The sequence below is a fragment of the Rhincodon typus genome, chromosome 19 (genome assembly GCF_021869965.1).
Source record: "Rhincodon typus isolate 14 chromosome 19, sRhiTyp1.1, whole genome shotgun sequence".
NCBI classification, from domain to species: domain Eukaryota; kingdom Metazoa; phylum Chordata; class Chondrichthyes; order Orectolobiformes; family Rhincodontidae; genus Rhincodon; species Rhincodon typus.
In genome coordinates, this window is record NC_063350.1 from 4,904,617 (window position 1) to 4,926,736 (window position 22,120).

The 22,120-nt window shown below is 41.6% G+C and overlaps 1 protein-coding gene across 1 annotated transcript in view; it reads right to left on the bottom strand.

Moving 5' to 3' along the window:
• Positions 1 to 18,859, bottom strand: part of LOC109913136 (angiopoietin-1-like) — a 109,554-nt gene extending 90,695 nt beyond the window's left edge. The window contains exon 1 of the mRNA XM_048608517.1: positions 17,976 to 18,859. Coding sequence (XP_048464474.1) covers positions 17,976 to 18,269 — 294 coding nt within the window. The 5' untranslated portion in view covers positions 18,270 to 18,859. The remainder of the gene's footprint in view (positions 1 to 17,975) is intronic.
• Positions 18,860 to 22,120: the final 3,261 nt, after the last annotated feature.

A 22,120-nucleotide genomic window follows, 5' to 3' on the forward strand; every position in this document is an offset into this window, starting at 1 on the left:
TGAAGGAAAAGACAGAGCTAACGTTTCGAGTCTGGTGACCCTTCCTCAGAACTGGACCCAAAACATTGGCTCTGTGTTTTCCTTCACAGATGCTGCCAGACCTGCTGAGCTTTTCCAGCAACTTTGTTTTTGTTCCTGAATAACAAAACTACTTTCACAGAAGGAAAGAAAGAATAAGTTTTGGATTTATCTCGGCTTTTGCATGACCACTGGATGTCTCAAAGTGTTCTGAGGCCAAATAGTAAGTTTTAAATAGCAGTCACTTCTGTAATGTAGGAAACACAGAAGCTAATTTGCACACAGCAAATTCCCCCAAACAACATTATTATAATGAACAAATAATCTGTTTTGATTTTGATTCAAGCCCTGGGACCTGGAATTAGGTGTCTACCAACTGAACCTTAGCTCACTTATGACTAACTGCAACTCATCAGAAGTAAATGATATTGTACAGCTCCATCTCATACTCTCACTTAGCCCTGTTTCTGAACACTCGCTCACCACAGAAGACATAACTTGTGGTTAACTTTGTCATATTTTCTGGCCCATACCTACTTGCGTTCCCATGTTCCTAAGAACAGGCAAATGGCAGGTATTGATATTTCTGATCCAGGAGGGAATATGTTTTCAGTACTGGTTTTAAAATCTGCCATTAACTGTGATTGTAACATTGGAGCACTTCCTTTTGTTTCTTTATTCTTGGGCTGTGGGCAACACTTATTTATTGTTCTTCTCTGTGAATATTAAGAGTCAACATTATTGCTTGTGGATGTAGAACAGAACAAGTATGAACAACAGAGTCATACCAGGCTCGAAATGTTAACTCTGTTTCTTTCCCCACAGATGCTGCCAGATCTACTGAGTTTTTCCAGCAACTTTGATTTTGTTCCTGATTTACAGCTACTTCTGTGTTTGTTTTTGATGATAAACAGGTGCCCTTCTCCAACAAACATATCATGCTTTTTATCAAGTTCATGTTGCATCATTCTGGTAGTTACATGGTACAATGATAGAGCTATTGAGTAGTCACATTGATCTATCAATGATAGAGATGTGCAGTTCTAGAATCCACATTACAGGAAGAGGATGTGATAGCACTGGAGTGGGTGCAGAGGAGATTTACTTGAATGTTGCCTGAATGTTTCAGTTATGAAGAGAGATTGGACAGACTGAGCAGAGGAGATTGAAAGGAGACATGACTGAGATGTATAAAAATAAGAGGGACATAAGTAGGATAGACAGGAAGAAAGCTTTCCCCTTTGGAAAGGGATCAATGACTGGGACATAGATTTAAGGGAAGGGACAGGAGGTTTATAGGAGAAACTTTTCATCCAGAGGGTGGTGGGAATCTGGAATTCACTGCCTGTCAGGGTGGAAAAGACAAAAGCCCTCACAACATTGAAGAAGCAGTTAGATATGCAGTTATGATGCAAAGGTATACAAGGCAATGGGCCAACAGCTGGAAAATGGGATTAAAACAGTTAAGTGGCTGTTTTAGATGAGTACAGACGTGACGGACTGAAGGGCCTTTTCCTGTGCTGTAGATCTCTGTGAGATTTGAGGTAGGGATACACCCAGTGGTGAACAGTTCTAGGAACCACATTTGTTCTAGTGAACAACATTTAATTACACAGGAAATGGAATATTGCTGAAGGAAAAGACACATTTTGTCAATGTGTTTGCCTTTCACTCATCAGGAGAATTCACACAAAAAAAAACAAAAGGGAAAACAACATGTACACTGTGTGAGTGGAGGATGCTGATTGGTTATTAAGTAGATTCTGATTGGTGTAGTCATTGCCATGGAGAATGCACCAACTGGATAATGACCGACAGTTAACTGCCAAGCTCATTTATAGAAGCTAGGTGGACTTTGATTGGTCAAGGCATTACCCTGAGAAATGAACCAGAGAGTGGCTGCCACCTATTTTATTACATTGAAACAGGCACAGTGTGTGCACATGTTCAGTTCTGCATGCAATCCTCATCTCTCTGCTATAGGAAAGATGTTGTGAAACTTGAAAGGATTCAGAAAAGATTTACAAGGATATTGCCAGGGTTGGAGGGTTTGAGCTATAGGGAGAGGCTGAACAGACTGGGGCTATTTTCCCTGGGGTGTCGGAGGCTAAGGGGTGACCTTATAGAGGTTTGTAAAATCATGAGGGGCATGGATAAGATGAATAGCCAAGGTCTTTTTCCCAGCTTAGGGGAGTCCTAAACCAGACAGCATAGGTTTAAGGTGAGAGGGAAAAGATTTAACAGGGACCTAAGGGACAACTTTTTCACACAGGAGGTGGTGCATGTATGGAATGAGCTGCCAGACAAAGTGGTGGAGGCTGGTACAATTACAACATTTAAAAGGCATCTGCATGGATATATGAATAGGAAGTGTTTAGAGGGATATATTAATTTAGGATAACTGGTCGGCATGGACGAGTTGGAGCGAAGGGTCTGTTTCCGTGCTGTACAACTCTATGACTCTAAGTTTGTTCCTTCTGTTTTATACTGAACTACCAGACAACATTATGAAGCAGAGAATCGATTTAACCAGAGTGTCCATGAGAGCAAAAAATTTAATGAATGAAGCCACAGAAAACTCTCCCAAGTATAGCAGTGTTACTTCTCCAGCAAAATGCAGTGAGTGCAGAATAGTTTCATAGAGGGAGTTATGCCTTTAAAATCAATCTCTGCCATATGGTTGAAAGAGGTAATCACCCAATCATATCCAATCTACTGGAACATGAAGTTCATTACAGACTTCCAAATATTTATACAGCAGCTTCCATCCCCCAGTTGTGGCACCATCTGATATATTCTCTGATTGTTCTCACTTCTATCTCTCAGTTGTAGGATTTTGAACTCTGGAACCATGGATTTATTCCCAGAACCACAAGTCCACCATCTACTCAAGTTTAGTAATTAGCTTCTCAAGTAGGTAATGAGCCACTTAACCATCGAGAACGTGGAAAGAGATTTTGCATCCAGCTGTGGGAAGTACAATATATTTCAAAAGCGTTCACACAAACACAGCCAAGTGTTGAAATGAACAGTCAGACCCTTGATTTAAGGGCCAGCAGTGCAGTGGATAAACAGAATGGGATTCCCAGTTTTCTAGAATGGCCCTTGACAATGACCCTGAGCCAACATTGCACAACCAATGGCTGTAAACAAGGGGTGTTTGTTAAAGGCTGTTCCTCTCACTAAGCTCCAGTGAGCCGGTCCCGTTGGAAGACAACCCATGGATCGTCTTCATTGTGGCTCACGGTGATGTGTTATGTACTAAACTTATAAACACCTCTCATTTCGACATTGCTTGTAGTTATGTCTATACTATCCATGTTGTCTTTACACTATCCACACTTGCCACTGGTCTTGAGTCTCATTCATTTTGTTGCTTTCGGTCTCAGGCTGACTGGCTCCTTTCATCTTGGGAATGGGTAGAAAACACAGAATGAGGCCATTCAGCCCTGTTGGTTGATAAAGAGTAATCTTTCCTAATCCCACTTTCTAGCTCTTCATCTGTAGCCGTATAGGTTACAATACCTCAAGCGCATATTTAATGCGATGCGGCATTCTGCCTCTTTTAGCAGTTTTTGGAGGCAGTGATTCCAGACCCTCCACCCTGTGGCTGAAGAAAACTACTTATCTGCTCCCTCATCCTTCCACCAGTTAGTTTACATCTATGACCTTTTGGTCAGTGACGCCTCTGCTAAAGGAATAGATACTTTCTATCCACCATTTCCAGATCCATAATTTGATTTAATTAAATCTCCCTTTTTTTCCAGAGGGAATACCTCAGCTTATCCAATCTTTCCTCAGAGCTAACTTCATTTAGTCTGATCTCAGCTGATGCTGGACAAAGTCACTCTCTGAGTGAAGCCTGGCTTGGTAGACTCTGACTTTATTTTTGTTACAAACTGTGGGAGTCAGTTACTGAATGTATTCATGAGAGTCTGTGAATGTAATTTTAACACAAAAACAAAATGTTTACCAAACAGGAACAAGCATGAAAAATCTTAGATTGAATAAATTATTTGGAATGATTCCAATACAAATGCCAGGAAACAATTCAAATTCACACTATTCCTGTTATCAATATTCAATAACATAATATTGCTTTTGTCCTAGTCAAACCTTTACAATCACTAAAACCCCAGCAAAGATTTACCATCACCTACATACCAAGACTCAGGCTGCTACAGCTGTAACTGGTTTCCTTCTGATGAATTTCTGCTCATTGACTAGATGCTTTTCTTCAGCTGGTATCTCTCCCTGAGATACACCTTAAACATACTGCAGACTAAACTCGCTATTACTTCAACTGTAGAGCAAGCACATGTTCCCTAAGGTGACTTTCTTGCTATTTTGCAGGATTCTTTACTAAAGAGTTTGACACTCTTGTTTCCACTCTCTGGCATATCCAAATTGACTGCTCCCTTTGTGTTATTCTGTGTCTCTGTTCATTGCCAGCCCCTGTTGTTAGGCACCAGCACATTTTTCCTTTTCTTCCAGGTTAATATCTTAAATGACAAATCCCCATCTTTTCACTGCAGCGATTGTAAAACACCATTAAAATGCATGCAACCAAAAAAACTCCAGACTTCTTGCTACCAAGCTCCCCAAACCAACTCAAAATATGAAACAAAAACAATGTTTCCCTCAGTTCTTAATGCACAAAATGTAAAATATAAATGAAACCTAAAATTATACATTGTTTCTAACATATTCCTGGTGACACCCATGCAAATGTCTTCATTTGCTTAGCTAATCACATCCTGCATGTGATGTAGTGACTATACTCTAGTTGTAGCCTAACCAGTGTTTTATACTGTTACAGCAGAGCCTCTCTGCTTTTGCTCTCCCCGTCACAATCAATAAATCTCCGAACTTTACAACAATTACCCAGTGTATCCATTGCTTCTTGTCCATATCCTTAACACTTGACTGAGATTCTGGTATTGCTCTAACGCAATGTGTACAACAGGTGTACAAAATGATCAGAGGTATAGATAGAGTGGAAAGCAGAGACTTTTTCCTAGGGTGGAGGTAGCTATTTTGAGGGGGCATAGTTTTAAAGTGAGTGGAGGTAGATATAGGGGAGACGTCAGACGTAGGTTCTTTACTCAGAGAATGGTAGGGGCATGGAATGCATTGCCGGGGAGGGTAGTGGAGTCGGCCTCATTAGGGTCATTTAAGCGGCTATTAGATAGACATATGGATGATAGTATAAGGTAGGGGTGGAGGTTAGATAGACCTTAGGTTTAGGGTAATAGTTCGGCACAACATCGTGGGCCGAAGGGCCTGTACTGTGTTGTACTGTTCTAAGTTCTATGTTCTAATGGGCAGTAACACAAATTGGATGATTGGTGAGACCAATTTTAGAATACTGTATACAATTCTGGTCATTCTTCTACATAAAAATGTTGTTAAACTTGAGAGAGTGCAGAAAAGATTTACAAGGATGTTGCTGGGACAGAAAGATTTGAGTTATAGGGAGAGGCTCAATAGGCTGGAGCTATTTCTTCTTGGGTGACCTTATAGAAGTTTATAAAATCATGAGGGACACAGATAGGGTGAATAGCCAAAGTCTTTTCCCCAGGATAGGGAAATCGAAAACTAGAGGGCATAGATTTAAGGTGAGAAGGGAAAGATTTAAAAAGGACCAGAGGGGTAACTTTTTCACACAGAGGGCAGTGCATGTATGGAACGAGCTGCCACAGGAGGTGGTAAAGGCACAACATTTAAAAGGCACCTGGATGGGTACATGAATAGGAAGGGTTTAGTGGGTCAAGTGCTGGCAAATGGGATTAGGTCAGGTTGGGATTTCTGGTTGACATGGACGAGTTGGAATGAAGGGTCTTCTTCCATGCCTTATGACTCTGTGATTCTATGATAGTCAATCAACATCTGATTTTACACTTTGCCTGACATCCTTTTCTATCAACTTTAATTATCCGTGTTTTATTTGCTTCTCCCAAGAGATTACAGGAGTTGTTGGAGAGTCCAGCCTGTTTGAAACCACAACGCTAAAGGCATTATCACTGTTGGTGTAATAACCTTTTACAGCAGGAACACATGGTCAGTGAAAGTCCAGAGTAAATATCACCTTCCCCTCTCTCAGTCTCATCTTAAACACTATCTGAAAATGCTCAGTTATGAAGAGCACTTTTGCCTGTGATTAAAATGGACATGTGTTTAACGTCCACTCCAGGGTCTTGAACAGCATGTCCGGGTTAATGTTTCCAGTGCAGTAGTGGGAGAGTGCTACATTGTTGGTGGGTTGATCTTTTAAATGAGATGTTAAACTAAGGTCCGGGTTGCCTAGTTTGGTAAATGAAAAAGATCCTATCTTATTATTTTGAAGAAAGAGCAGGTCAGTTGACCCCTAGTGTTCCGGGTCAATTATTATCCCTTAACCAACATTGCTAATGGAACAGATTATCTGGTCATTAACCTATTGTTATAACTGCTGATTCTCCAGATGGATAAGGGTACTGTTATGTTAGCTTTACACAGAGATTGGGTGGAAGAGTAATGATGCCTTGCTATAATTATACAGATCATGAGTGAGACCTGGACTGCTGAATACAGTTTTGATCTTGATTTTCTAACAAAGGACATACTTACCTTCAAGGAAGTATCTCAAAGGTATTGGGAGTAGGGAATTGCCTAATGACAGGTGATAGAGTGTACACACTCAATATTCCCTGGGGTGTAGAAAAATGAGTTGTAATCTAATTGAAATGTATAAAATTCAGAAGAGTTTTGACTAATGCTGGGTGGATGTGGACAATATGGGGTTCACTCTTAGGATAAGTGGACAGCTATTTCAGAGTGAAATGAAGAGAAGTGTCTTCTGAGGATTGCAAATCATTGGAATGCTCTGCCTCAGAAAGTTACGGATGCTGACATGGCACTGATGGGAAAAGGCAGCTGGGAAATCAAGCCCTCCTATTCCACAAGATATCACTAATAGTGAGAATGACCAATTTAATCTCCAGCACTGTTAATGCCTGACTGTGGCCACAATCTCAAAAAAATAGAAACTCATACCAGGTTGAATCAATTCGCAAGAAAACCATAACTTATTTATTATAAACAAACTTATCCTCTAACATGTGGCAAAATGGATAATGAATTACTGATATGCAAACTTAAATTATAACCCCTGTAAATCCAAACATGCACACATTAATTCATTAATAGGACATGCAAGACAGACAGTTCTGCAGAAATATCATGAATGGAAATATAAATGAAATGAAGAAATTCTATTGATAAAGAGTTCAAACCACAAGGATGCAATGAGGTGACTTTCTCACAATTTTTCCTTGGTTTTTGACAACAATATCGACTGTGAGCACCCCTCAATTTGGCAGCTTGTCAGTCGGACCTAGATTTTTTGTTTGAGTTAGAAGTTATTCTTTTCAGATTCTTCTAGAAATTGTTTTCTTCAACTTGCAGATGGGGAAGGAGGGAGATCTGGCTTGTTGTGCAGGATTTTAGAGATCTCAGTATAAATGCTCCCTTCTCAGTTCTGTAACAAACTGCAACTTAAAACCAATCCAAAAGGCTTTTGCTGGGCAGTTTTGTGTTTCTCAGCCTAAAGGTACCTGGTGCACGCTAGTGTCACAAAAATATCAATTTCTCCTAAAGTTACTTACCCCTGTATAACACCAAAAGACCATAAGACCATACGCAATAAGAACAGGAGTAGGCCCTCAAACATGCTTCACCATTCATTAGGATCATAAATATTCCTCATGCCTACTTTCCTGCCCTTTCCCCACAAACATTGATCTCCCCTGATTGATCAAGAATCTATCTATCTCAACCTTAAATACACATAAGGATCTTGCCCACCCATCTCTCTGTGGAAAGGAGTTCCAAAGACTCTTAACCCTCTGAGAGAAGAAATTCCTTCTCATTTCAGTCTTAAATTGGAGCCCTTTTATTCTGAGACTATGCCTTCTGGTCCTGGACTCTCTCATGAGGGAAACATCCTCTTGGCGTTCGCCCTGCCAAGTCCCTTCGAATCCTGAGTGAACACCACATATTTGCTTCAAATTGCAAAAAAAAAGTTGATTATTTGCAACACAGCAAATTTTTCTGTTATCTTTCAAATAAAAAAATGTAGCCCTTATATTTCTGAGTCAGTGGGTTTGTTCGCAGCTGAGATAAATAGAACTTTATTTTAGGAATCAAGGAATGTGGAGATGAAGCAGTCAGTTGAAGTTCAGTTTGAAGGTCAGACATGGTCTTATTGAATGGTAGAACAGACCTAAAGGGCTGAATGGTCTCCTTCAGCTCCTACGTCTAATATCCTTACAAATTATCCTGAAAATACCAGGAGAGCTGAAATCATTCTGTGTCACACTACGCTGCAGCGTGAGCTTAGCAGACTCACTGGTAATGGCAGCATCAGGAAATAACCCTGCTTCTATTTAGTCTGTAGAGTTTGAACAGCCTGGGCTGGAGCCTGTCTCCTCACTGATCAAACTGATTTGCAGTCTCTAGGTTTCACCTCTGAAGCAGCTCGATCTGACATAGCGCAGGAGCTGAGGAAACAGCGAGGAGCATTAAGTACAAACGAGGGCAGAAATATCTTCCCGAGAGTATGGACCTTTCAAAAGGAACAGAACTCCTTTCGAAAGGACAAGTTGAGAGAATTAACATTTGACTGATGGCTGGGTGAGAGCCCTTTTCACTGCCATTTCACTGAACCATTGGATTGAAATTCCCATCACCAGACTTTAAAATAAAATCCACATTTTAAACAGGCACTAGCTGAAATTGGCAACAAGTCAAAAAAGCATTAAATGTTTGTATTCGCAATTCAGGTTATTGCTCCGAACGCATTTGTATGTTTTGGGCAAAGGCAGCCAGTTTTGAGTGAAACACCGATGAGAATATTTCAGTACGTTTTCTCCATTTTTCCCCTATGTATAGGGGTTTTGTGTGAATTTTGGGGGAATAAAATGAATAGGATGAATTTGAATTATTTTCTGGTGTTTGTATTGGAATCTTTCCAACCTTTTCTGCAGCTGATTTATGTTAGGGAATCATAGAACAATACTAAACAAGAAGAGGCCATTCAGCCCCCTGCCTCCGTGCTATTATCTGAAAGCCATTATCCAATAAATCCCACTCTCCTATTCTCTCTCTTTGTAGCCCCAGATTTTGTTTTCTTTCCAAATATTTGTCTACTTCCCTTCTGGAAGTTATTACTCAATCTGCTTCCACCACAATTTCAGGACCAGCATTCCAGATCACAAAACTAAATCAAAAACCTCTTCACGTCACTTTTGCTTCTTTTGCCAAAGATATTAAATCTTCGTACTCCAATCACAACTCCTTAGAAAGGTAGAAACAAAAGTTTTTAGGATAAAATGTAGACCAATGGGTAACATTTCTGCCAATGATTCAGAAGGTGTCCGCTCCATCTCAGTCCTAAATGGCCTGTACCGAGACTATGAGCCTTAGACCCTTGGCATCAGGGGAAACAGCCAGTCTGTCCAGCTCTGTCAAGTTTTATCTGTTTCACCAATATCTCCTTTGAATCTGCCACTGAAAACAGTTTCTCCCGAATTAGCCTCAAAAATATTTAAAAGTTTTGAATGATATTACGTCTCCCTTTCACCTTTTTCATCGGAAGGAGAACAACCCCAGTTTCTCCATTTCCTCAAGCTAACGCACACCATTCATCCTTGGAGGCATTCTATTAATGGACTGGAAAATTAACTACTACAAATGAAAATCTAAAATAGCTCTCTGGCTGCGAATTTGTTGCCATGCTCACTCATGGTATGAAACACAAACAGAAATCACTGGAGAAACTCGGCACTTCTGGCAGCGAATGTGGAGAAAGGAGCAGAGGGTTAAGGTTTCAAGTCCAATATGAAACTTCTTATGAGTATTACTATTTAGACAAAAAAGAAAGATTTGTTTTACCACAGAAACTTTCTCATCATCAGGACCATTGCAAAACACTCCAAAGCCAATGAAGCACTTTTTGAAATTTAGTCACTGCTGTAATACAAGAAGTGTGGCAGCAAACTCCTACAGACAGCCTTAGTAATGAAAGTTCCTATGTATGGGACCTGAAAAGTTAGCTTTATATCTCTTTCCACAGAAGCTGCCTGGCCTGACCAGTCTTTGCAATGTTTTATGTTTTTATTTGAGTTCAACATCTTCAGTGTTTTATTTTGGAAACAGTTTTCATGACATTCTTTGAGTAATAAATATTGGTCAGGAACACTGGAGAGAGCTCTCCTGCTGTTCCATGATATAGTGCCATGGGATCTCTTTTGCTTCCATCTAAAAGGGTTAACACTTAATCTGATAGGATAGGGCAATACTCCGAGTAGTCCACTGAAGAGTCAGTTCAGTTTAGGATTTAAATGTACAAGCCTCTGATTTGGAATCGTAAGTATAACAAGCCAAATAGTGGAAAACAAGCAACTCCTTCTCAGGAATAAGGAATTTGACAAACGCAACTTGATACCAGGTGACGTAGGGATGGAGAACACGAGACCAATTACTCAGCCAAAGAGGTAAGTGGTGAGTGCATGTCCTCCAGCACAGCATTTTACCTGAAATGATCATGCTTGCTATCCCCTGTAATGTAAAAAAAGCTGTGTGTGGATCTAATGGTATTGAAGACTCCAACAAACATGTATTATAATTACCTATTATGTACAAACTTTACATTCCCCATGCTCATAGGTTTTTGGGCTAACATTATGGTAGAGGTTGTACATCATTATTCCAGCACTCTGTGATTCAGCAGCTACAGCATGGTCTAGATCCAGTCTATGTAATGTCTCTGTTTAGGAGATGAGGTCATGGAGTACACACGTGCATTCCACACTTGCACTTATTTGAGCAAAATGCTTTAATGTCTGGAATATTTCAGATCATAGTCATAAAATCCCCACAGCACAGGAAGAGGCCATTCAACCTGTACTGACTCTCCAAAGAGCATCCCGCCCAGACACAATCCCTTACCCTAACCCTATAACACCACATTTCCCATGGCCAATCCACCTACCTGCCTATCTTTGGTCTGTGGGAGGAAACCCACACAGGCATGGGGAGAATGTGTGATGGCCAGACAGATACCCAAGGCTAGAATTGAACCTGGGTCCCTGGTACTACGAGGTAGTAGTGCTAACCACTGAGCTACCATGCCATCCCAAGTCATTAGAGCCTTGGGTAAGACAATGTATTTTAATGCTCTCGGCTGGGTGTGAATGAAATATTTTAATCTCACACAGGAACAATTGTCTCTGGCACAGTTATGCAACTTTACCCATTTCCAGGTTCTATATTGTGGAACATCATTTGTGTCAAAATATGAATTACAACAGGAAAATTTAATGCATTTAAAAATAAAATGCAGAAAGATTGCAAGTAGAATGTTGCACAGTGCTTTCTAAAAGCATTTAAAAACTCCAGCATTATTAAAAAAGGGAGGAAGGGATGGACCAGGAAATTACAGGCCAGTCAGTCTAGCCTCTAGTGGGGAAATTCTTAGAAAGAATTCTGAGGGACAGAACACATGTGCACTTGGAGAAACACAGACTAATCAGGGATAGTCAGCATGGATTTATTAAGTGAAGGTCGTGTTTGGCAAATTTGATTGAACGTTTTGAGGAGTTGACCAGGAGTGATGATGAGGGTAATGCATTTGATGCGATCTACATAACCTCCAAGAAGTCTGTTGATGTCCCTCTCATGGCAGACTGCTCAAAAAAGTAAGAGCCCATCTGATCCAAGGCAAAATGACAGGTTGGGACCAAAACTGGCTGAGACACAGGAAGTAGAGGGTTGTTGCATACAGTTCTGGTCACCACACTACCAGAAGGATGTGGATGCTTTGGGATGTTACCTAGTGTCGGGGGTTTTAGCTATGAAGAAACGTTGGATAGATTAAGTTTTCACTGGAACACGACCTGATAGAAGTTTATAAGATTGTGAATGGCATGGACAGAGTGGAAAGTATGTAGCTTTTCCCAGGGTGGAGGCTTCAATTACTAGGGGACACAGGTTCAATGTGCGGAGGAAAGTTTAAAAGAGATGTGTGAGGTAAGTTTTTCACACAAAGGGTGGTGAGTGCCTGGAACGCGCTGCCAGAGGAGGTGGTGGAAGCAGACACAATAACAGTATTCAAGAAGCACCTGGACAAACACATGAATAGGAAGGGAATAGAGGGATACGGGTCCTGTAAGTGAAGACAGGGCTAAATGTGTCAGGACAGGCTTGGACGGCTGAAGAGCCTGATCCTGTGCTGTATTGTTCTTTGTACTTCGTTGACAATAGGGATGTTTCTGTGATTGGACATCTGGTTCCAGTGAGGTACCAAAGGACTTGCTGCTGTTGCTGTTTCTGTGTGGGGTGTATGATAATGATTTGTACTTAAATGTAGGGGGACTGTTGAAGAGGTTTGTAGGTGACATGAAAATTGGTCAGTGGTAAATAATGAAGAGGATAACTGTAAATTGCTGGAGGATATCAATGGACTGATCAAGTGGGCAGAGCAGTAGTAACTGGAATTCAACCCAGAAAAATGTGAGTTAGTGCATGTGGAAGGGACTAAAAAGAGCAGGAATTACACGATGAATGATAGGACCATTAAAGTAATGGAAAATACTAAAGATCAGAGAGACCTTGATGTGCATATCTTCATGTCCCTGAAGGTAGCAGGCAGGTAGATAGGGTGGTTAAGAAGGCATAAGGGATACTTTTCCCTTTATTAGCTGAAGCATAGACTACAAGAGATGGGAGGCTATCCAGGAACTGTACAAAATGCTAGTTAGACCACAACTGGAGTACTCTGTGCAGGATAGGATTATACTGGAATGGATGCAGAGGAGATTTACCAGGATGTTGCCTGGGCTGGAGGGTCTGAGCTGTGAGGAAAGATTCAAAAGGCTGGATTTGTTTTCCCTCAAGCAGCAAAAGTCGAGAGGGGACCTGTATAAGGATATGAAAGGCAAAGATAGGAAGAAGAGCAAATCATGTATCTGTTTTTGGAAATTAAAGGATATAGGGATAGAGCAGGAAAATGAGAGTGGAGGTAGAAAATCAACTGTGGCTGGGGTAGATGAAGGTATAGTCGTAACATTCAAAAAACATTTGGACAGATACATCAATAGGAAAGGTTTAGAGGGATATGGGCCAAACACAGGCAAATGGGGATTAGTTTAATTTGAGGAGCTTGGTTGGCATGGACATAATGCACTGAAGGGTCTGTTTTAGTACAATATGACTCAATGACTCTATGAATGGCCTATTCTTGCTCTTAGTTCTAATGATTTCACATTCTTTGGTTCTCAAGCATTCTCCCTCCCTTTCTTCAGCTGGGGGACTGTATAATGTTGCAGTCGTCACATTGTAGGAAAGATGTGAATGCATTGTATAGAGTGCAGAAGAGATTTACAGGAATGAGGAACTTCAGTTCTGAGCATAGACTGAAGAAGTTGAGGTTCTTTATTTTCTTTGGAACGGAGAAGATTAAGAGGAAATTGAATTGGGTCTTCAAAATCAATGGCAGGCTGGACAGAGGGGTTCGAGAAAAACTGTTCCTGCTTGTAAAAGTAACAAGAACGAGACGGCATAGATTTGAAGTAATTTTAAAAAGAAGCAAATGTGATGTGAGAAAAATCTTTTTCACACAGCGAGTAGCTAGGGCCTGGAATGCACTTCTGGAAATGTGATGGGTGCAGGTTCAATCGAAACATTCAAGAGGACATTGGAGGAGTATTTAAACAGAAATAATGTGTAAGGGCATGTAGGTGTGTCATTAGGTAATGATGTTCATTTGAAGAGTCAATGCAAGCACGGGGGGTGCTGAATGACTTCCTTTTGTGCTGTAACAATTTTGTGATTCTCATGCTCATCCTTACTTCCTGTGTTATTGTGGGAGCCTGTCACCTTCACAAAGTCACACAAAAATCTCTTCTTTGCCCAATTTCACAGTGTCAGCTTTTATTCCAAGTAGTTATTTTCTTGCCTTCCTTAATATTTGACACAGAAGAATTATATCACAGCCTGTTAACCTAAGAACAGGAGACCATTCAGCCAGTCACCTCCCTTCCAGAGTTCATTGGTTTATCACAGAACCATTTAGCCATCTTTGCTCTATCTCCATTGATGACCTTACCTGTCAGAAATCTATCAATCTCAGCCTTGTAAATTTTAGCTTTGTATCATCTGTTGTCCCTTGTTTGGGGTGTGGGTGGTGGTGGTGGTGAGCTGTGCCCCATACTTGGGATTGCTTCCAGGACATCAGTGAAGGAGGAACAGCTCTCTGTGTGATCAAGCACAGATATCCCCCTGTCAATCACAGGGAGAAGGAACTGTAACTGGAGGTGCATTGGTGAGATGTTTTAATAATCCCACATGATTAGTTTTAAGTGAATACTGTGTATCTGGCCATTTGAGCGACAATCCCAGATGCACTGCCAATAGTATCTGGTTATTTCTTAACCAGCTAACTGGGTGAAACCACCAGACTTCCTGCTCTCATCTGGTAACATGTTGGAGCTGACATCTCCATTATACACCACACTTCCCATCCTGACTTGGGAATATATCGTTGTTCCTTCAGTGTCACTGAGTCAAAATCCTGCAATTCCCTCCCCAAGGGCACACCACATGCTTCCAGAAGGCAGCTCACCACCTCATTCTCAAGGGTAATTAGGGACGGGCAATAAATAATGGCCAAGCCAGTGATACCCGCATCCCATGAAATAATTTACAACGTAGCTAGGATTAATTTTGTTTGCTTTTTTATCGTGGGTTGTGGGAGTCATTAGGAGAGCATGAGTTGCCCAACCCTAATTGCCCTTGAACTGCATGGCCTACTTTCTTTTGGAGAACAGCTAAAATGCTACTGTGGGTCAGGAGTCACGTACGGACCAGATCAGATAGGGATGGCAGATTTTCTGTGGCTTTAGGTCATGAGTGAACCAGATTTTACAAGATGGCTTTGGGATCTTCCCTGGCCACTGACAATCCTGGTATTGGGAATTCCCAAGCTGCTAATCTTGAATATGAGGGAATCCATCATAGGATCAGAGCCTTACTTAAACCACCAGAAAGAGCAGGTTTACCCAAAGGAGCCATTAGTAGGACATTGAATCAGTGGGACACTGGATCAGAGGGCATTTGACCAGAGGGGCATTTGATCAGGTGGATAATTAACCAGAAGGACAAGAAAGAAACAGAAATAATGAAGGAAAACTCCTTTTGTTATCTCACCTAATCCCAAAGGACTTTGTGACCCAACTTCCTAGTGATATTAAATAGTAAACATTGTCCCAGGAAATGAATGGGAACTCTAACTAGCCATGGGTTTAAATCCATTCCCCTCAACAAACTCCCGTTGACAGTGTCGTGCTAATGGACAATCTGCTTTTAGTGCTCATCATTGAGGAATAAGTAACGTCCAGAATCCTGGGGATAGTTGCCTGAGATTCATTGGCATGGAATCATTTTACAGCCACCTGAGAGGGCAGGCAAGTCATGGATTAGCATTGGATCTGAAAGACAGCTTCTCTGACTGTGCAACACACCCTCAGTACCTTACTGGAGCGCATCACCCTTCTCTGGTTTAGGCTTATATAAGACTCTGGTCTCACATAACCCAAAACAGCATAAGACATACTGGCAAAAATAGGCCGTTCAGTCCAGCAAGCCTGCTCCATTTGTTCATTGCCATCTGAGAAGAAATTTCTCCTCATCACTACCTTAAATGGGTGACCCCTTAATCTGAGATGATGCATCTCTGGTCCTGGAAACCCCCATAAGGGAAAAAACAACTTTCCATATCTACCCTGTCCCTAAATGTTTCATTCTTTTAAACTCCAGTGAGTACAGGCTTAACCTACTCAACCTCTCCCCATAAGAAAATCCATCCATGCCTCGGATCAGCCAAGTGAACTTTCTCTGAACAGCCTCCAATTTCAGTCTATCTTTCCTTTGATAATGGGCCCAAACTGCTCACAGTATTCCTGCTGTGGTTTGACTACTACCTGGTATAATTTTGGCAAAACTTCTCTATTTTTATACTCCATTTCCTTTGAAGTAAAGGCCAAAGTTCCATGCGTTTTCCCTATTGCCAATTGAAGTTGGATGCTAGTTTTTTTGAGATTTATGTGTGAGGACTCCTAAACCCTTTCCAGCAGACTTTCTCCAAGTTAAATAATCTGCCAAGTTTTTGACACTTGCTTAGCCTCTACATTCCTCTGTAGACTCTTTGTGTCATCCTAGAATCAGTCATGCAGTCATGTAGCATATGAACAGGCCCTTCAGCCCACCATGTCTGTGCTGAGCAACAAACATCAAACTACACTAGTCCCGTTTACCTGCACTTGGTCTATAACCTACTCTGCCCTGGCATTTTAAATGCTCATCTAGATGTTTCTTAATTACTGCAGGAGTACCTGCCCCTACCACCCTCTCAGGCAGCACAGTCCATATGTCTACTACCCTCTAGGTGAAAAAATTCTTTCTCAGATCTGCTCTAAACCATTTGCTCCTCACTCAAACTCGTGCCCTCTGACCTGAGATATGTCTGCCATGGGGAAAAGTTTCTCACAATCTACTCTGTCTATGCCTCTCATAATTTTGTAAATCTCAATCAGATAACCCCCTCAGCCTCCTCTGCTCCAAGGAAAACAAACCCGGCCTATCCAGTCTCTCCTCATAACTAGACTTTTCATCCCAGGCAACATCCTGGTGAATCTCCTCAGCAACTTCTTTAGTGCAATCATATCCTTCTGATAATGTGGTGACCAGAACTGTACACAGTATTCCATCTGCGGCCTTACTAATGTTTTGTATAGTTGTAACAAGATTTCCTTGCCCCTATATTCTATGCCTGGTTAATGAAGGTAAGCATCTCATATGCCTTCTTCACCACCCTGTCTACCTGTGCTGACACCTTCAGAGATCTATGGACCTGTACACTAAGGTCCCTTTGTTTCTCATTACTCCCTAGGGACCTACCATTCATTGTGTATATCCTTCCCTTATTGGACCTCCCAAAATACATTACCTCACACTTATCAGGATTAAATTCCATTTGCCATTGCTCTGCCCAATTTACCAACTAATTAATACCTGACTGTAGATCATTGTCCTCACTATCAACAATACCACCAATTTTTGTATCATCTGAAACTTGTTAATTATACCATCTACATTCACATTCAAGTCATTAATGCAAACCACTTGCTTTCCCTCCTATTTTGTGTCAACCTCAGTCTTAGCTTTAGTACGTTCACTTCCCTCAACCAAGTCATGAATATATGTTGTAAATAACCATAGCCCCAGCACTGATCCCAGAGGCACTCTAGTAGTTACAGGTTGTTGTCTTGAAAATGTTCCCCTTACCCCAACACTTTGTCCTCTGTTAGTGAGTCAATCATCTATCCATGTGAATATACTGCCCCCAATACCATGTGCTCTTAGCTTATTAAGTAGCCTTATGTGCAATAGCTTACCAAAAGTCTTCCAAAAATCTAAACTACACCCACTGCTCCCCTTTATCTATCTGGTTTGTTACCTCCTCAAATAATTTAAATAAATTTATCAGACAGTACTTCCCCTTCATGAGATAACAAGGTGTAGAGCTGGATGAACACAGCAGGCCAAGCAGCATCATAGGTGACTCTTTTTGATAAAATTATATATTTCTAAATGTTCTGCTATTGCATCATTCATAATAGACGCTAACATTTTCCTGATAAAAGGTGTTGGGTGGCCTACAGTTATACATTATTGTTGCCTTCCCTTTTTAAATAAAGGGACAGCAATATGGTTAACTCTTCACTGTCTATTGAGTGTCTTGGGTCATATCAAACTGCCACAGACTGTAATGGACCAAGAACAGAGCTAGTAAGCACATTCTCAGAGCAGTTAGCGATGGCTGGGACACGTGTAAGGAATAAATGCATCAAGGATCCTACCTTCAGCAGCCACTGGGTGTTGTTCTCTGTGGCTGTCTCCAGATGGCGGAGTTTCTGGAAGGAGGTTTCTGGTTCACTGGGTGGGGCATCCCGTTGGAGAGCATTGGTGTCCTGCTGCTGCATGCTGGCTCTGCAATGGCCTGGGTAAGGCAGGACAAAGGTGTAGCTGCACTGCCCATGTTGGACACGGTGGTAGTGCCCACGTGGACTGTCTGCTCCTCGCCATTGGCTGCTGGGACCAGTCAGACTGACCGAAACCCAAAGTAAATTCAGAGCAAGAGCTGCCGGCCACATTGTACCCACTGTCCGTGCCTCCCTTTCTCTCAACCCAGGGCAAGGGCTGGCAAGCTCTGTTTGAATGCTGCGTCTATCTCTGCTCTACCTCCAGCCCTTTCCCAACCACCTTCAGACAGGATTCTGAACCAGTCCCAGACCTGACAACACAACGCTCTTACAGGAAAGCAGCTTTGCTGATCCCACCAGGCGATTGTCAAAACCCTTCTGACCCAGCTCCTGTTACATATAATCTCTCTCTTTCTATCTCTGCTTTCCCTCTCTCTCCTTGACACCGTCTCTTTCTGTCTCTCCGTCTCTTTCACTTGCCCTCTATCTGTCTGTCTCACACCCTATCTCTCTGTCTATCTGACTGTCCCTCACTGATTCTCAGTTTCTGTCCCTGCTCTGGTCTGGCATTCACTGTCTCCTCCTCTGTCTGTCTCTTTTTGTCTTTTTCTTACTCTCTTTATCTTTCTTTCTCTCTTTCTCTCTCTCCTCGTAACAGTTGCAGCCAATCCTCAAGTGAAACTGAGAAAAGCCAGTCTGCGAGCAACATGAAAAGTTCCCTGATGATTTTTGTAAGTTTTTCTCTGGTTGCTAGCGCAGTGAGAGTCGGGTTACAAGATTGATTTGGATATGTGATTGGCGACTGAAAGAATGCACAGTCCCCTATCACATCACAACCCAGCAGCAACACAAAGTACAGAGAGACCAGGCACAGCACAATCTGCTGCTTATTTGTCAATCTAAACTCCAACAAGAGAAAGTTACATCTCATAGACTCTTGAAGCCCAGCACACAGAGAGGATTTTCCCAAATATAAATCATTCTGATAAAGCACAGATGCAGGAACAGTGATTGGGAAAGTGAAATTAATGTCTTTCAACTTCTCAGTCCCCGCAGGCTGACATGTAAGTCCAGATTTTTAGTTTGAAGTTTGCTTTGCTTGCCTTCTGATTGTGCTGAATTGGCAATTTATTCTTAATGTTTCTGTATCGTTCAGAATAGAAGACTCTTCACTCGTGGTCAAGACCAGTTCCCTATCTCTATTGGACTGCCTGAGGGAAATGTTGAAGGAATCAGGCTGTGGGACAAACAGTGAATTTCTGTCCAGTGGTTTTAGCCATTCACTGTCCCTTGACCATTTCAGATGGAGCTGTAAAGAAACATTAAAATGTATTTAACATGGTTCATGATCTCAGAACTTTCTGAAACACTTTTTGCAAAGTGGTTCCTTTAGTTGTGTATAAAATGAAGCAGCCAGTTAACACAGAGCTATATGATAATGAGCAGATAACCTGTTTGTCAATGATGTTGATGAAGAGATATTTATTGACTGGGTCACTGGGAAGAAGTCACAAGTTCTTCATCAAGATTTTCCCAGGGATTTTTAAATCCAAGGAACTGAATACAAGAGTCAGGACGTCACATTGCAGCTATATAAGACTTTGGTTAGGCCACATTTAGAGTATTATGTTCAGTTCTGGTTGTCACTTTACAGGGAGGATGTGGAGGCTTTGGAGAAGGTGCAGAAGAGGTTTACCAGGATGCTGCCTGGATTAGAGGATATGAGCTATAAGGAGAGGCTAAAAAAATCTCAGGTTGTTTTCTCTGGAGTGGCACAGGCTGAGGGGAGACTTGACAAAAGTCTATAAAATTATGGGATGCATAGATAGGTTGATGGTCAGAATCTTTTTCCAGGAGTTAAAATGTCTAATACTAGGGAGAACGCATTTACAATGAGAGGGGAAATGTTCAAAGGAGATGTGAGGGGCAAGTTTTTTACACAGAGATTGGTAGGAGTCTAGAATGTGCTGCTGGGGGTGATGGTGGAGTCAGATGTAATAGGGATGTTTAAGGGACTTTTAGATAAGCACATGAATATGCAGGGAATGGAGGGATATGGACCAAGGCTTGGCAGAAGGGATTAGTTTAATTTGGCATCATGTTTAGCACAGCATCGTGGGCCGAAGGGCCTGTTCCTGTCCTGTACAGTTCTATGTTCTATGTTTCACTTGAGAGAGTAAACAGAACCTGGGCTTAATGTCCCAGCTGCAAGACAACCCCTCCAACTATGCAGCACTCTCTTTGTCTGGATTTTGTGTTTATATCGTTGTATTGCATTGACTGCAAGAGATGCTGACTTTTGGATGAACTCATCATTGAGGGGAATTCTACCAGATTTTCTGGGTGATTATTTAGCCCTGAACTGAAACCTAAAACAGATTATCTGGATCAGGGTCGCATTGCTGTTTGTGGAATCTTGCTGTGCACAATTTGGCAGCTGCCCTTCTGACATTACAACAGTGGCCCGTTCTTTGCCAACTGTGTATCCAGGACAGCAAAATCCAGGTCTCTCCAGAGCTGTGGTCTTTTGGACTCCAGGTTAAATATTTTTAAGGTATCACAATTTCAAACTAACAGGACTGACACAATGAAAACTATATGGAGACAACATTCACATTGTCTGTAAATTAAAACTTCGCTTCAATTTATGTGCAAATTGCCTGCCTCATTTTACACATTTACAAAAGTAACCACATTGCAAAAGTACATCATTAGCTGTAAAGCACTTTGAGATATCTTTTTTTTAATTCATTCACAGGATGTGGGTATCGCTAGCTAGGCAGCATTTACTGCCCATCTCCAATTGCCCAGAGGGCAGTTAATAGTCAACCACATTGCTGTGAGACTGGAGTCCATGTAGGCCAGGCCAGGTAAGGATGGCAGTTTCTTTCCCTAAAGGACATTAGTGAACAAGATGGGTTTTTCGCAACAATTGACAATGGATTCGCGGTCATCGTTAGATTCTTAATTCCAGATATTTATTAAATTCAAGTTCCATCTTCTACAATGCTAGGATTCTAACTCAGGTGCCCAGAACATTACCTGAGTCACTGGATTAACAGTCTAGCAGTAATATCACTAGGCCATTGCCTCACCTCGCTTGAGGTTATAAATATTGCTATATGATTGCAAGACCTATCCCTCTGTGTGCTACAGATTAGATGTGTCTTTTCACTAACGTCTGTCACTGTGTGTAGTAATCATGTCATATGTGACCAATGATTGTGCGATATTACTGCAGTCTGGCTCCCTCCAACACTAATTGTACACATGGGTTATTACTATCCACGCACTTTGTAGAATCTGAAATACCAGCATTGAACACAGGTACTCTGAAACTGATCCATTCATGACTTGTGCTAGTTGCTTGTTTGGTTTCAGTATCTGTAGTCAGTGCAATGATTGCTTTATTGTGGACAAAGGTTCCCCTCTACCCAGCAATTCTGGGGTATCACATGGAGAAATTGAGCTTTACTCTGTTCTCCGAACCTCTCCTACCCTCCTCTCACCCTCTCTCCGCCTCTTGTTAACGTAACAAGTGTAAATCTGATCTTACTGGATTTTCCTCTCTCCCTCCTTCCATCCCTTGCTGCCTGTCAACTGCTAACAATCTGAAATAAAACCAGAAAGCACTGAAGAAACTCAGCAAGTCTAGCAGCATCTGTGGAGAGAGAAACTCCAGAGTGCTTTTCTTTAGAACTCATACAGATGCTGCCAGAGCTGCTGAGTTCCTGCCTTGTTATTTGAGATTTGTAGCATCTGCAGTATTTTGCTTTTATTTGAGCTGTTTCTCCTTTTCAGATAATTCTGCTGCCTTTGAAACCGCATTTGTCCCATTCATCGTCCTCTACATTTCCACATCTGTCTGGCTTCTCTTGTGTGGTCTCCTCAGCTCACTCTTCTCTCTTCCCTCTCCCCTCTCGTCATTCTCTCTCTTCTTCACCCAGGTGATAACTTACACTCAGAACTTAAAGAAGGAATACCTATACTGCTCAGAGATATTAAGAACTGCCGATGCTGTA